The sequence below is a fragment of the Orycteropus afer genome, unplaced genomic scaffold (assembly GCF_000298275.1).
Source record: "Orycteropus afer afer isolate SDZICR_OR568_19922 unplaced genomic scaffold, OryAfe1.0 scaffold00111, whole genome shotgun sequence".
Lineage (NCBI taxonomy): Eukaryota > Metazoa > Chordata > Mammalia > Tubulidentata > Orycteropodidae > Orycteropus > Orycteropus afer.
Genome location: NW_006921698.1, coordinates 7,115,571 through 7,132,750, shown reverse-complemented (window position 1 = coordinate 7,132,750; position 17,180 = coordinate 7,115,571). Strand labels below are relative to the sequence as shown.

The following is a 17,180-nucleotide window of genomic DNA, read 5'->3' as shown; positions in this document are numbered from 1 at the left end:
CCGACCCGCATTGGTCATCTACGGGAGCAGACTGCCTCATCTTTCCTCTGCAAAGCAGCTAGTGGGTTTTTACCACTGACCTTTTGGTTAGCAGCCAGATGTCTTGACACGACACCAACAAAAAGCCCCTTCATTTGTATTATACTACCTTAAAAAAAAAAAAAGTCATTCACTTTGAGGTGATGAAGTAAAAGTTCATTAAAAAAAAAAAAAAAATGTTTTAGCAGCTGCATAACTTGATCTAAGAATATGACCTTTGAAATCAGAACTTCTGGCTTTGGGCCAATTAATCGTTATATTACCTTGAACAAGTCACTTAATCTCTGAGACTCCAGGGGAGTAATTCATTATATTAATTAAATACTAAAAGAAATTAATCTTAAAGTAGAAAAATATGTTGACTCTTTGTATGTATCCTGGTAACTGGTCTGTTGAACAAATTATGATTTAACTTGCCTTAAAATATGAGAATTATGTGTGTGTTTAGTTATAAGTTTTTTTTTTTTTTAAAGCCATGTATCAGATCTTTCTGTACATTATATATTGTTTTAATCCATATTTATCTTATGGAAAGAAATATCAGTTAAAATAAGCCAGTCTTACAGACATTTAAAATCAACATAAGTTACTTTAAAATCCTATATAAATTCTAGAAATTTAATGTGAAAATAAATCTGATTTATTTTCACATTGGTTTATACTAATCCCTAGATATACACTAAGATTTTTCAGGGTATAAAAATCTTAAGTACCTTTCAGGAAGTCAGTTTCTTATCTGCCCGAGAACTTGTGTGTGTTCTTTACATTTTCTTCCCCAACATCTTCTATACATTACCCCTTACCATATTGGGTTACCCAGTGAGTATTGCTCCAAGGTATAAAAAACCCCAGAAAAACATATATCCACATGCATTCATACATACATACATACGTACAGTTGACCTTGAACAACATAGGTTTGAACTGCATAGGTCCATTTGTATGCAGATTTTTTCAATATACGGATCTTGGAAAAATTTAAGAGCTAAAGGATACCACACCAGAGGAATTTACAGAAGACAACTCAGTGGACATGACTGCTTCCGAACTAGTGCCAGACGGTAAGGAAGAAGATGTAGATGAAACAGTGGCAGAAAACAAATTGATATCAGACAATCTGGCAGAAGTGTTCTGTTTATTTAAGACTGCTTTCGACTTCTTTTACATCATGGGCCCTTCTGTGATACAGCCACTGAAACTAAAGCAAACAGTGGAAGAAGTATTGGTACTGTATCGAAACATTCTTAGAGAAGTGAAAAAGCAAAAAGACAGAAATTACAATGTATTTCCATAAAGTTACATTAGTGTGCCTGCCTCTCCTGCCTCCCCTTCCATATCCTCCACCTCTTTTACCTCTGACATCCTGAGACAGCCTACTCAACATGAAACCAACAAGGATGAAGATCTTTATGATGATCCACTTCCACATAATGAATAGTAAATAACTATGCCGCACAGTTAATAAACTTACCTGTTATGTGTGTGAGTGTCTTTGTATGAAAATATGATACTTCTATGGCAAAACCTGTGTTAATTGACTATTATCGATAAGGCTTCTTGTCAGCAGTAGGCTGTTAATAGTTAAGTTTTTTGGGAGTCAAAAGTTATATGCAGATTTTTGACTGCACAGGAGTCAACGCCTTTAGCCCTTTGTTCAAGGGTCAACTGTATGTGTGTGTGTGTGTGTATTGTTGTTGTTATGTGCCGTCGAGTTGGACCTGACTCATAGCAACCTCTCCTTGGGTTTCTGAGGCAGTATCACTACGGAAGTAGATTGCCCCATCTTCCTTCCGAGGAGTGGCTGTGGGTTTGAACTGCCAGCCTTCTGGTTAGCAGTCAAGTGCCTTAGGCATTACACTACCAGAGCTCCTATGTGTATATGTATATGTATATGAAAACCAAGCTCACTGCTGTCAAGTCAGAATCAACTCACAGAGACCCCTCCTTGGGTTTCTGAGGTGGTATCGCTACGGAAGTAGATTTCCCAGCCTTCCTTCCGAGGAGTGGCTGGTGCGTTTGAACTGCCAGCCTTCTGGGTAGCAGTCATATACCTTAGGCACTACGCCACCAGAGCTCCCGTGTGTGTGTGTATGTGTATGTGTGTAAAACTTCCAAGAGAGAGTTTATTGCATGCAAAGCCAAAAGAGTTTTCACAAGCAGGGGCTGGGTTGATGGTGGTAAAAACTCTCGGCTAGCCAAACTGTCATGACATGTAATATCTACCTCATACCTAAAAATAAAAAAACCCAAACTCGTGCCATCGACTCAGATCTGACTCATAGTGATCCCTCCTTGGGTTTCCGAGATAGCATCACTACGGAAAGATTGCCCAACCTTCCTTCATAGCAGTGGCTGGTGGGTTTGAACTGCTAGCTTTCTGGTTAGCAGTCAAATCCCTTAGGCACTATGCCACCAGAGCTCCTACCTCATTACCTAGTTATCTAAAAATTAATACATAATATATTGATATATATAATAAAGCACAACGAGGGCACAATTGCAGAGCCCTCCTAGACATATTCAGACACCTGGCAGGATTGGTTTACTGGGTTAAAGGGCTTGGGACCATAGTCTTGTGGGACAACTCAGTCAATTGACATGACATAGTTCATAAAGATAATGTTCTATATCCTACTCTGATGAGTAGCATCTTAGGTCTTAAAAGCTTATGAGTGGCCATCTAATATACAACCTTGGGTCTCTTCTCATCTGGAGAAAAAGAGAATGAAGGAAAACAAAGATTCACAAAAGACATTATTCTATAGGACTAATAGCCCACACAAACGGCAGCCCTTCTAACCTGAGACCAGAAGAACTAATGGTGCCTGCTCCTACTGTTGACTGACTGACCAGTGACACTAATAGAAGCTCCTGGATAGAATGGGAGAAAACCCAAAAGGGGGTCACTACAAGTCAGAATCGACTCGATGGCAGTGAGTTTGGTTTTTTGGAGATATATATATATGTCATCATTGAGCAGTACAGTCAGATTTTTTATTATTGTTGTAAATATGAACTGTTGGATAATAAGGTAGTGAGGAGAGCATGTATGTTTATTTAGCTAGTAACTTAAAGGAGGGAAAACTCACTGCTGTCGAGTCGCATTCGACTCATAGCAGCCCCTCCTGGGTTTTTGAGGCGGTATCTCCACAGAAGTAGATCACCTAGTCTTCCTTCCGAGGAGTGGCTTGTGGGTTTGAACCTCCAGCCTTCTGCTTAGCAGTCAAGCTCCCTAAGGAGAAAAGGGAGGAAAAATAAAAAATTTGATTTATAGCACTTCAATTTCAACATAAAGTGTGCTTCCCATTATAGTTTTGATAAGTCTGTATCTTATATTTTTTAAAGCTGTTTCTGTTAGGTACTGCTGCTTTATATCCTAGATATCACATATATATACTATTATATCCTTTTGTTTTGTAGTCCATTGGTGATGGGTTTAAAGAGGCTGTTCGTTATGTCCTTCCACGCCTTATGTTGGTGCCAGTGTACCATTGTTGGCACTATTTTGAATTATTAAAGGTAAGGTGAAAGCTTCCTATGCTAAAAGTACTTGCATTTGAGAGGTCTAAAAACTAGTTTTTACATGATCATATTATTTTTTTTAATACTTTTTATTCATAAAAACATAACAGTGTTTAACTAGGGACCTTGGGAATAAACCTTTTATTTCTTATTTATCTTCACATCATTTCCATGTGGTAGGTAGAGGAAAATATATCCTTATTTATTATTTCATAATACAGAATCCCACAGTACTAACTTTATAAAGAAAAAAAGTTTACTATTTCTTACTAATTTTTGGAGACATACAAAGTCTTTGAACTCTTCTTTTATATAAGAAAGTAATAACTTTTAGTTGCATTGTATCTCTTTAAATTCTTGTCTTGTTTCAAGTTATCATAAAGAGCACTTATAAACTATTTTTATGTATCAGGAAAATGTTCCGAATGGTTTTTACAGTTGATTTTTTACCCTTCAGATTGCTGTGCTAACAGAACTTTATACCTGTGTTGTATTGACTTATGTATTTAGAGAGAGAGTTGGTTTGAGTGGTGAGAAGATATACATATATTTATATTAATTATATAATTTATTACTGTATAACAATATAAATTATGGGATATATACTAATTATATAAAATTAATAAATTATTTTGATAAAATATATTTAAAATTTAGAGTGTGTAATGCTTTTTGCTGCTAACTCTGTAAGACCTTGATCAAATCTTTTAGTATCTTAGCCAGTTCTAAAACACTCAGGTGCCATGATTCTTTATGTAAAGAATTGGCTACAATCATCCACAAAATGCTGCTCCCTCTAATTACACAAAGGTTGGTAGAAGAATCAAATAATGCAGGTTTAATTTTCCATTTTGGTTTTTCTTAGCAATTGAAAACATGTAGTGAGGAGCAAGAAGACAGAGAATGTTTGAACCAAGCTATTACTGCGCTTATGAACCTCCAAGGTAGTATGGACCGAATTTACAAGCAGTATTCACCTAGACGCCGACCTGGGTAATTCTAAACTGTTGAAAATATGAATGTTATACATACTTCACTTACATCCAATGCCTTGTTTTCTCATGGAGTGTGTTTATAGGGATAATTACATTCTTGAAAATTATACTTTTGTTGCATGTTTTTCTTTTAATCTTTTAAAATTAGCATTGTCATATTGTAAGTTATATTAATAAACTTAAAAATGTATATTTGATAACTTTTTTGCATCATCTGTATAAGAACTTTAGACTTCTTTGTAATTTCTGTTCTTAGGCATTAGGAATAAAATATAGAGCCTATAGTACTTTTCTTTCACAATAATGAAATTGAGGCATGTATATGAATTGTCCAAAGTCATTTAGTGGCAAGGTTAGTAAAATATAGTAATTGCTAAAATCTACTGTTAGGTTATTTAATATTTTTTTTACTTGATTTGAGATAGTTTACACTTTAGGCAATTAGGATTGTCAAGTCATTGAATGAACTAAATTTATCTTGTTATGTTTTTTAGGGATCCTGTATGCCCATTTTATAATCGTCAGTTAAGAAGCAAGCACCTGGCTATCAAAAAAATGAATGAAATTCAGAAAAACATAGATGGGTGGGAAGGCAAGGATATTGGACAGTGTTGTAATGAATTCATTATGGAAGGTCCATTGACAAGAGTCGGTGCTAAACATGAACGCCATATTTTTCTCTTTGACGGCTTAATGATCAGCTGTAAACCTAATCATGGCCAGTCTAGGCTTCCAGGTTATAGTAATGCAGAATACAGATTAAAAGAAAAATTTGTCATGCGGAAAATACAAATCTGTGATAAAGAAGATACTTGTGAGTACAAACATGCTTTTGAATTAGTATCAAAAGATGAAAACAGCATAATATTTGCTGCTAAATCTGCTGAAGAAAAAAATAATTGGATGGCAGCACTCATTTCTCTTCAGTATCGTAGTACTCTAGATCGAATGCTAGATTCAGTTTTATTGAAGGAAGAAAATGAGCAACCACTGAGATTACCAAGTCCAGAAGTATATCGTTTTGTGGTAAAAGATTCTGAGGAAAATATTGTTTTTGAAGACAACTTGCAAAGTAGAAGTGGAATCCCCATTATTAAAGGTGGAACTGTGGTGAAATTAATTGAAAGATTAACATATCATATGTATGCAGGTATGTGAAACCCATTACATATGCTTAAATTTTCAAAAATATTTGAACCTGGACAAAAAAAATGGATTGACTCCAAAGTATAAAAAGAATACTGCAAAATAAGAAGGAGTAACTAATAAAATAGCTCTGAAATACCAGCTTCATTAATTGTTAAATTAGTATTTATAAAAATTGGACATTCATAAATTTGAATTTGAAAATAATCCTTATTTATAAAAAATAGTATGGTGGGAGGAGCCAGAGTAAAAAGAAAAATGAAGGAAAGTATCCAAAATACAGTACTTAGAATTAAACTGAATAAATTGAACATATAACCTGTTTTATGCTCTACCTTTTCAGATCCCAATTTTGTTCGTACTTTTCTTACTACCTATCGTTCATTTTGTAAACCACAGGAATTGCTAAGCTTGCTGATAGAACGGTAAGAGAAATACATATTTTTATTTATGTTAACATTCTGTGAGAAGTTTACTGTTTGCTTTGTCGCTTGCAAAGTGCCTAGCATCTAGTAAGTACTCCAGTAGTTCTTGAACATATTTATTTGGCATTAAGTTAGCAGTATTACTATTCTCTTCAAAAAGAGAGCTCACTGAAATCCCTGTTTTTAACAGAGGTCTTTTCAGATGTTAGCAATATTTTGGAATAATCAAAATGACCCAATATTAGAGGATAAAAAATTATATATTTTAATGATATTTAATCTGTGCAATAAAATGGTACTTGCTTAAAAGAACTTTTCTATTTTTCACTTTAAAAAAAAATATTTCTATTGTAGAATAATTTAAAACACATATCAGAGTTGTTGTTGTTGTTGTTGTTAAGTGCTGTCGAGTCGGCCCCGACTCATAGCGACCCCTCCTTGGGTTTCCAAGGCAGTATCACTACGGAAGTAGGATTGCCCAACCTTCCTTCCGAGGAGTGGCTGGTGGGTTTGAACCGCCAGCCTTCTGGTGAGCAGTCAAGTGCTTTAGCCACTATGCTACCAGAGCTCCTCATATCAGAGTAGATAATATAATAATAAATCTTATTTGTGCATCATTGAGCTTTAATAATTATTAACTCATGGACAATCTTGTTTCATGTCTTTCCCTACCCACTTAAATACTACTTCTGGAATTATTTTGAAGTAAATCTCAGGCAACATATCATTTCATCTATAAATATTTCCATATGTATCTCTAAAAGATAAAGACTTATAAAACATAATCACAATAACATTATTAGATCTGAAAAATTAACAATTCCTTTATAATGATTTAAAAAATTAAATTTTGGAGTGATTTTTAGTATTTAGTGATATTTTAAAAGGATAAATTAAAATACCAAGATTTCAAAATAACAACATATAGAATTTTATCATGCCCTGTGTTATTCTGTTACACTAAACCTGCCAGAATAAGTTAGTGTAATGTGTTACGGGGATCTGCATAGTTGTGTTCCCATATGCAAGCCTAAGGAAAACACATTTTTGAGATTAATATTTTAGTTATATTTCTAATGGCTGAGAAGGCTTTTTTTTTTTTTTTAAGTAATTGTGATTTGAGTGAAAGTTTACAGAGCATATCATTTTCTGTATAGCAATTTTACACATTTTGTTTCATGACATTTACTACAATCCCCACAGTGTAACTCACCACTTCCTGTGGTCATCTTTTTCCTGTGTCCTTCTTTACTATACATTCCTGCCCTCTGAGCTATTTCCCTGTGCAAGTACTGCATTTCTGATCTCCCATGACTGTTCTAAGGAGTGCACCTACCTAGTGTAAATGTTCACCTTATATGCCTGTCTGTTGTTTGGATGGAAGCCATGGGAGTGAGTTCAATTTCCAGGCCTGAGCGGTGACTAGGGGCCATAGTCTCGGAGGTTTCACCAGTCTCTATCAAACCAGTAATTCTGTTTTTTTTTTTTTTTAATGATTTTTGAGTTTTGGTCCACATTTTTCTCCCACTCTATCTAGGATCAGGCTTTTTTTTTTTTTTTTTTTTTAATATTGTGATTTGGGTGAAAGTTCACAGAGCAAATTCACTTTCCATATAGCAGCTCACATACACTTTGTCTCATGACATTGCCTGCAATTTCCCACAGTGCAGCAGTTCCCTTCTCACTTCCTCCCCATAATTACCTCTTCCCTGTGTCCTTCCCTCCCATGTACTCCTGCCCTCGTAGCTGTCGCTCTGTGCATACACAACCCTTCTATTCTCCCATGATTGATCTCTCCAAGGAGTGTATCTACCTAATGTAAATGTTCACCTTATATGCCTGTCTTTTGCTTGGCTGGAAGCCACAGGAGTGGGTTCAATTACAGACCTGAAAGGCAGCTAGGGGCCATAGTCTCAGTGGTTCCACTAGGCTCTATCAGACCGGCAAACCTGGTCTCTTTTTTTATGGTTTTGAATTTTGTTCCACATTGTTCTCCCATTCTATCCAGGATTTCCTACATAGGTCCCCCTTCTGAGTGGTTGACGGTGGTAGCTAGGCACCATCTAGTTCTTCTGGTCTCAGTCTTATAGGCTGAGGATCGCATGGTGTATCGGTTGCTTGGACTAATTGTTTCCATGAGTCTTTGGTTTTCTTCATTCTTCTTTGCTCTGGATGAGGAGAGACCCATCATTGCATCTAGATCGCCACTTATAAGCTTTTAAGATCCCAGTTGCTACTCACCAAAGTTGGATGTGGAACAATGTTTTGTGTAGTATGTTATGCCAATTGAGCTTGATGTCCCCTGCGATTATGGACCCGAGCCCACAGGTCCAACTACTTGCTCCCTCTGGGTAGCTGGCTCTGGCCAAGAAGTGACTACAACCTTGTCCCTTGTCAGCTCTACTATATACTTGGGAATTCTTACAGAGCATACCAATACACTTGTAGAAACATTGTGTTCCAATCCTATACATGGTCATGGGCATACTCCCTCCTGCATGGACATACTTAATAGTTCAGCTTGTCCACCCATCTATCCACCCGTATATCCATGATTGCCTTCACTGACAATGCAGTACTGTATGTGCAAAAAGGTTCATCTTTGTTGTCTGTACCTCCTATGCACCTCTCTATTTCTTCCTCTTCCTCAGTGCTACCGTGTTGATCACTCACATTTGGTACATTGCCCTTCTCTTCACCCAAATCAGTACTTTTCTCAGTGTTCCCTCCCCTCCCCTCCTACCCCTGGTAACCAACAAAGAAAATTTCCTTCCATATATAAACCTTTCCTTGACTTTTTACAATAACAGACTAATACAGTATTTGTCCTTCTGTGATTGACTTACTTCACTCAGCATAATGTCCTCCAAGTTCATCCTTGTTATGCAGTGTTCTGCAGATTATACGTTATTTTTTAGGATTGCACAGTATTCCATGGGAGCTCTGGTAGCATAGTGGCTAAGACACTTGCCTGCTAACCAGACGGCTGGCGGTTCAAACCCACCAGCCACTCCTCGGAAGGAAGGTTGGGCAATCCTACTTCCGTAGTGATACTGCCTCGGAAACCCAAGGAGGGGTCGCTATGAGTCGGGGCCGACTCAACGGCACATAACAACAACAACAACAACAGTATTCCATTGTGTGTATTTACCATGGTTTGGTTATGCTCATGGATCCTTTTCCATTTACTTTTTTCTATGTTGATTACTGTTAGTTTTAAAACTTTTTTTTATAAAAGCAAGAGTACAAAATATCTTACTACTGTATAACTGAAGGACAAATTTTCTGTAGCATATTATACATTAAGGGAAATTTAACCGTGATTACACTTTTCACATAGCTGGTAGGAAAGAGGGTTGCTTGGTTAAAGTATTTTTTTCTGCTGTATTTGAAACTATCCATTTATCTATGAACAAAAAACTTTCTACCATTTTGCTTTCCTTTTTAGGTTTGAAATTCCGGAACCAGAACCTACTGAAGCAGATAAATTGGCAATAGAAAAAGGCGAGCAACCAATCAGTGCAGACCTTAAAAGGTTTCGCAAAGAATACGTCCAACCAGTACAGCTTAGGTTTGGCCTCAGTATTATATTTCTTACTTGTAGTTCAATTTTCAGTTTATAGTTAGTGCAAAAGTTCTTACCACTTAATTCAGATGCAGGTTTTATTGTTAATGTCATAGCAGTTAGGTGAAATTTGCAAAGTTCTTTCTATATGAAGCTACTCTTAACTACTCTGAAGAAATTTATTAAAATATACTGTGTTATTTGCATCATGTATCTCTGGTAGGCAATATATTATGCTTATAGACCAGAATACCTATTCCTATTTGTCATTGTAAGTAAAATTTCCTTTTTTATTCTCTCAGTCCTATTATGTCTGGTAATCTGGTTTTCTTTTTTTAACAGTTCATAATATTTATGGAAGTTGTAGCTCTTTTCCTACTCTTCTCCTTAATGTAACAGACGTTTGTTTGAAATAATTTCAATAGCTTCTGTTTTTTTGTTTTTCATTTCAGTACCTTCTAAGAATATATTTGATGTTAGCAGATGCCAGTAGTTAGGTGCTGTGTACGAGGCATTTCACTAAGTGCTTTTTATCTTTTTTGTCTAATCCTCACAACCCAATTATTATTCCCACTTTATAGATAAGGAAACAGAAATTTAGCTAGATTAAGTAACTTGGGGTAAGTCATCTGAATCGAATGACAGGACCAGGTTTCATACCTATCCTATGTCTGTCTGACTTCCAAAGCCAGTGTTTTTTAGCACTAAGAAATGAACATTTTAGCATATGACAAAGTTGAAAGAGTTTTACAGTGAATGCCCATAAACCCACCACCTAGATTCTACTAACATTCGCTATACTTATTTTATCATATAATCTCTTCGTTTATTATTACTTTGTTGATTCATTAATCATCTCTTTTTTTAGGCATTTCAGAGTACACTTCTTTAATACTTCACTTTGTATATGAACAGTTCACTATTTGTTTATAGTATTTTTTCTTTTTTAATTGTAAAATATACATACAGTGAAATTTTAGGAGTACTTTGGGTGAATGTTAACAAATATATACATCTCTGTAATCAAACTTTTTCAAAGATGCAGAATATTACCATCTCCCCCAGATGCCCTTTCACTTACTTTTGTTACTCACTGCACAAAAGCAGTGTTCTGATTTTTATCTTCCCTAGATTAGTTTTGCTAGTTGTTGTTATATGCCATCAAGTCAGACCTGACTGACTCATAGCACCCCCTCTTTGGTTTTCCGAGGCAGTATCACTATAGAAGTAGATTGCTCCCTCCTTCCGAGAAGTGGCTGGTGGGTTTGAACCACCAGCCTTCTGGTTATCAGTCAAGTACTTTAGGCACTACACTACCAGACCTCCTTAGTTTTGCTAGTTAGAATTTTATATAAATGGAGTTTTGCATTATATGCTCTGTTATGTTTCACTTCTTTCACTCAACATGCTTTTGAGGTTCATCCATGTTGTTCATGTATCAGTAGGCTGTAACATTTTATTGCTGAGTAGTACAGTATTCCATTATATGAATATTCCACAGTTTATCCATTTTCCCATTGAAGGATGCCTGGACTGTTCCGTTTTTTACTATATGGATAATGCTGCTGTAAACATTCTTTTCCAAGTTTTTATAAAAGAATATGTTTTCATTTATCTTGGGTAAATACTCAGGGTGGAATAGCTAGGTCACAGGGCATGTGTATATTCAGTTTTAAAAGAAATTCCTAAACCTTTTGGTATATATTAATTCCTACCCACAGTGTTCAAAATGCTCCATATTGGTTGTTTTTTTTTTTTAATTTTTACCGTGATTTGGGTGATAGTTTACAGAGCAAATTCATTTTCCATACAGCAGTTCATACATATTTTGTTTCATGACATTGACTGCAATTCCCTGCAATGTAACAGCTCTCTTCTCACTTTCTCCCTATAGTTACCTCTTTGTTTCCTTCCCTCCCATGCACTTCCGCTGCCCAAGCTGTCTGCCTATGCATAAACTGCCCTTCTGTTCTCTCATGATTGATTGATCCAAGCAATGAATCCAAGGAATGTATCTACCTGATATAAATGTTCAGTCCATATGCCTGTCTATTATTGACTGGAGGCCACAGAATGAGTTCGATTCCAGACCTGAAGAGTAGCTAGGAGCCATAGTCTCAGGGGTCTCACCAGTCTGTAACAGAATCAAAAACTAGGACTCTTGTTTTTTTTTTTTTTTTTTTTTTATGACTTTGAGCTTTGTTCCACATTGTTCTCCCATTCTTTCTAGGATCTCCTACACGGATCCCCCTCCGAGTGGTTGATAGTGGTAGCTAGGCATTATCTAATTATTTTGGTCTCGTGGTCATGTAGGCTTATGATTGCATGGTGTACCACTCCCTTGGACTAACTGTTTCCATGCATCTTTGGTTTTCTTCATTCTTCTTTGTTCTTCCAGAGGAGAGAACCATCACTGTATCTAGCTGGCCACTTGCAAGCTTTTATTATTATTATTATTTATATTGTGATTTGGGTGAAATTTTACAGAGCAAAATTCATTTTTCATATAGCAGTTCACATACACCTTGTCTCATGATATTGGCTGCAATTTTCCACAATGCTACAGTTCTCTTCCCACTTCCTCCCCATAGTTACCTCTTCCCTGTGTCCTTCCCTCCCATGCACTCCTGCCCCCTGAGTGTCTCCCTGTACGTACATAGCCCTTCTATTCTCCCATGATTGATCTCTGCAAGGAGTGTATCTGCCTAATGTAAATGCTTAGCTCATATGCCTGTCTTTTGTTTGGCTAGAAGCCATAGGAGTGAGTTCAATTCTAGACCTGAGGGTGGTTAGGGGCCATAGTCTCAGGGTCTCACCAGGCTCTATCAGACTAGCAAATCTGGTCTTTTTTTTTTTTTTTTTATAATTCTGAGTTTTGGTCCACATTGTTCTCCCTCTCTCTATCCAGGATCTCCTCCACCTATCCCCCTCCGAGTGGTTAACAGTGGTAGCCAGGCACCATCTAGTTCTTCTGGTCTCATGGTCATATACACTGAGGATCTCATGGACTACCAGGCCCTTGGACTAATTGTTTCCATGTGTCTTTGGTTTTCTTCATTCTTCTTTGTTCTGGATGAGGAGAGACCCATCGTTGCATCTAGATTGCCATTTGAAAGCTTTTAAGATGCCAGTTGCTACTTGCCAAAGGATGTTGAACAATGTTTTTGTGTAGTATGTCATACCAATTGAGCTTGATGTGCCCTGTGACCATGGTCCTGCCCACAGGTCCAACTGCTCGTTCCCTCCAAGTAGCTGGCTATGGCCATGAAGTCACCACAACCTTGTCCCTTTTCGGCTCTACTGTATACTTGGAAATTCTTACAGAACATATCAGTACACTTGTAGAAACATTGCCTGCCAACCCTGTACATGTCACGAGCACTCCCTCCTGCCTAGACATACCTGATTGTTCAGCTTGTCCACCCATTTATCCACCATCACTGACAGTTCAGTACTGTGTATGCAAAAGGGTTCATCTTTGTTGTCTGTTCCTCTCAATGCCTTCTTCTCCAATGCCACCGTGTTGATCATTCACATTTGGTATGTTGCCCTTCCTTTCACCCAAATCAATACTTATCTCTACCTGTCTAGCAGTGTTCCCTCCCCTCCCCTGCAAACCCTGGTAATCAACAAAGTTTCATTCCATATATAAATCTTCCCTTGACTTTTTACAGTAATGAACTAATACAGTATTTGTCCTATGAATTACTTATTTCACTCAGCATCATGTCCTACAAGTTCATCCATGTTATGTGGTGTTTTGCAGATTCTACATTATTCTTTAATGTTGAATAGTATTCCATTGTGTGCATATACCATAGTTTGGTTATCCATTCTTCTGTTGATGGGCATCTAGGTTGTTTCCATCTTTTTGCTATTGTAAATAGTGCTGTGATGAATGTGGGTGTGCATATATCTGTTCTTGTCCTGGCTCTCACTTCTTTGGGATGTATACCTAGTGATGGGATTGCTGGATCAAATGGTATTTCCAATTCCATCTTTTTAAGGGATCGTCATACTGCTTTCTACAGTGGTTGTATCATTTTAGAGTCCTATCAGCAGTGTATGAGAGTCTCAATCCCTCTACATCCTCACCAGCATTTGTTATTTTCTGTCTTATTGAACATTGCCATTAGTGCTGGGGCAAAATGGTATGCCATTATTGTTTTGATTTGGATTTCTTTAATGGCTAATGATCGTGAAAATTTCTTCATGTGTTTGTTGGCCTCCTGAATATCCTCTTTGGTGAAGTGTCTATTCATGTCTTCTGCCCATTTTTAAATTGGGTTGTCTTTTTGTTGAGTTGTTGGAGTTTTCTATAAATTTTAGAGATAAGTCCCTTGTCAGATATGTTGTTGCCAAATATTTTTTCCCAATCTGTAGGCTCTCTTTTCACTCTTAATGTCTTTTGCACCACATCAAAATTTAAGTTTTAGAAGGTCCCATTCATCTGGTGTATCTTTTGTTGTTTGTGCATTTTGAGTTATGCTTGAAGGTCTATTTATGCCATATATTAGGGTCTCTAAATTTGCCCCTATTTTTTACTTGAGAAACTTTATAGTTTTAGGTTTCAGGTTTAAGTCTTTGACCCATCTGGAGTTAGTTTTTGTGTATGGTGTGAGGTACAGATCTTGTTTCATTTTTCTACAAATGGATGTCCAGTTTTCCCAGCATTATTTGTTATTTGCTTGCTGAAAGTGAGGATGACTTGAGGCCCTTACTGATGAAGATAGAGGAACACAGTCTGCAGTATAGATTACATCTCAATATAAAGAAGACAAAAATCCTCACAACCGGACCAATAAGCAGCATCGCGATAAATGGAGAAAAGATTGAGGTTGTCAAAGAATTCACATTGCTTGGTTCTACAATCGAGGCCAATGGAAGCAGCAGTCATGACATTAGATGACGTGTAGCACTGGGCAGGTCGGCTGCAAAGGAACTCTTTCCAGTGCTGAGGAGCAGGGATGTCTCCTTAAGGACTAAGGTGCACCTGACACAAGCCATGATATTTCCAATCGCCCCATATGCATGTGAGAGCTGGACAGTGAATAAGGAAGACCAAAGAAGAGTTGATGCTTTTGAGTTGTGGTGCTGGCGAAGAATCTGAAGGTACCATGGATTGCCAAAAGAACTAACAGATCTGTCCTGGAGGAAGTGCAGCCGAGATGCTCCTTGGAAGCGAAAATGACCAGACTTCGTCTCACCTACTTTGGTCATGTTGTCAGAGGGGACCATTCCCTGGAGAAGGATGTCATGTTTGGTAAGGTGGAGGGTCAACAAAGGAGGGGAAGGCCTTTGACGAGATGGATTGACATGGTGGCTGCAACAATGGGCTCAAGTATAGCAAGGATTGTGGAGCTGGCATGGGATTGGGCAGTGTTTCGTTCTGCTGTGCATGGGGTCGCTATGAGTCGGAAACAACTTGAAGGCATCTAATAACAGCAACATTTGTTAAAGAGACAATCTGTTCTCTATTTGATGGATTTCAGCCCTTTGTCAAAAATCAGCTGACCATAGGTTGATATCTCTATTTCTGGGTTCTCAATTCTATTCCATGGGTCTGGGTGTCTGTTGTTGTACCAGTACCAGGTACCAGTTTTGACTACTATGGCTGTATAGTAGGTTTTGAGATCCAGGAGTGTGACATCTCCTACTTTGTTCTTCTTCTTCATTAGTGCTTTGCTTATCTGAGATCTCTTTCCTTTCTATGTAAAATTAATGATTGTTTTTTCCATATCCTTAAAGAATATTGATGGGATCTGGATTGGGATTGCATTGAATGTATAGATTGCCTTGAGTAGAATTGACATTTTCACAATGTTCAATCTTCTTATCCACGAGCATGGTATATTCTTTCATTTTTGTAGCTATCTTACAGTTTCTTGAAGTAGTGTTTTGTAGTTTTCTTTGTATAGGTCTTTTGTGTCTCTTCTGGTTACCTGATGCTGCTTTGACAAGAATATAACATAAATTGGATGGCCTTAACAAACAGGAGTTTATTCTGTTACAGTTCGGGAAGGTCAAAGTCCAAGTTCATAGTGTCAGGCTCTAGGGGCTGGATGAAAGCCCCTCAGCCTTGGGCTTCGGCTCTGCCTCCAGCTCCTGGCCCACTGAAGCTAGAGGCTTTTCTTCACTCAGACAGCCACTGGCTGCTGAGGCTGTGAAGCCCAAGGTTGACAAGTAAAAACACACAGTCCTGATATTACCTAATCACACGGCAGGCCATTAACTCAAATCCATTGTAAGTCCCAAGGTTGGCAGAGCATGGCAGGCTGCTGAACAATGACATGGCTATATGCAGGGTTGCAGGTACCATAAGCTAGAGACCATTCCCAAGGCTTCTTCTTATATACAGGAAGCAGACCACATCCCAAAGGCAGCTACTAAGCTGCTTGTGGTAGATCCCACTATGGAGTTGATTGTCAGTCTCATCATGGGGAATAACTACCACCAATTGCCCAGCCACTCAACCAGGCCCAGCCAAGTTGACACACAAACATAACTACCACAGTGTCCCTGGTAAGATTTATTCCCAAGTATTTTATTTTTTGGTAGCTACTGTAAATGGTATATAGTATATATATAGATATAGATATAATAAATGGTAGCTATTGTAAATGATGGAGGATGGAGGAGTCAGTCGTCAGTCTCAGGGATCTAGGTGAGGGGAGGGAACCCAGGCACACCCTACAAGTGGCAAGGCAGGAAAGTCGGGGGAAGGACAGAAGAAGGCCAGGGGGACCAGGACAGAGTGAAGAGTCAGCCACAGGGATCCAGGTGAGAGGAGGGAACCCAGGCCACACCCCACAAGCGGCAAGGCAGGAAAGCGGGAGGAAGGACAGAAAAAGGCCAGGGGGACTGGGACAGAGCAAGGAGGCAGCAGTAGGGATCTAGGTAACGGGAGGTTGGAGAGGTTTTGAACAGCTAAGGGAAACAAACTTGTCAGTTTGTCCTGATGTGACGTGTTGCTGTGAATCTTGAGGCTTTGCCACCAGTGTTTCAAATCTAGCGGTGTGCACATGGTACGCAGGTATCAGAGTGGCTTGCAGACTGAGACGGACTAGGAAGAGGGAAGAAGCTATCCACTTCCCAAAGAATTGGCCAGGGAAAACCTTATGCAGAGCAGAGAAACACTGTCTGATACATTACTGTTCAACTTTATGAATAGTCTGGAAACATTGTCCAATACAGAGGAGGAGGGTGAGTCACTTAGGTTATAAGCCTCTCAAAATAGGACTGGGAAAGAGCTGCATCATCAGAGGAAAATCAGCCTCACTCATATGGATAAGGCAAAGCTTTCCAGACCTCGGTTTGCTGGCATGGCATGACTCAAATTAAGGAGAAACAGCTGCAAACATCCATTAATAATCGGAACATGGACTGTATGAAGTATGAATCTAGGAAAACTGGAAGTTGTCAAAAATGAAGTGGAAGGCATAGATTGATATCCTAGGCGTTAGTGAGCTGAAATGGACTGGTTTTGGC

General features: G+C 38.1%; 1 protein-coding gene across 1 annotated transcript in view; it reads left to right on the top strand.

Annotated features, from left to right (window-relative positions):
- Positions 1 to 17,180, top strand: part of SOS2 (SOS Ras/Rho guanine nucleotide exchange factor 2) — a 158,288-nt gene that overhangs the window by 87,004 nt on the left and 54,104 nt on the right. The window contains exons 8-12 of the mRNA XM_007943684.2: positions 3,460 to 3,558; positions 4,427 to 4,554; positions 5,051 to 5,706; positions 6,046 to 6,127; positions 9,576 to 9,698. Of these exons, the coding sequence (XP_007941875.1) occupies positions 3,460 to 3,558; positions 4,427 to 4,554; positions 5,051 to 5,706; positions 6,046 to 6,127; positions 9,576 to 9,698 (1,088 nt within the window). The remainder of the gene's footprint in view (positions 1 to 3,459; positions 3,559 to 4,426; positions 4,555 to 5,050; positions 5,707 to 6,045; positions 6,128 to 9,575; positions 9,699 to 17,180) is intronic.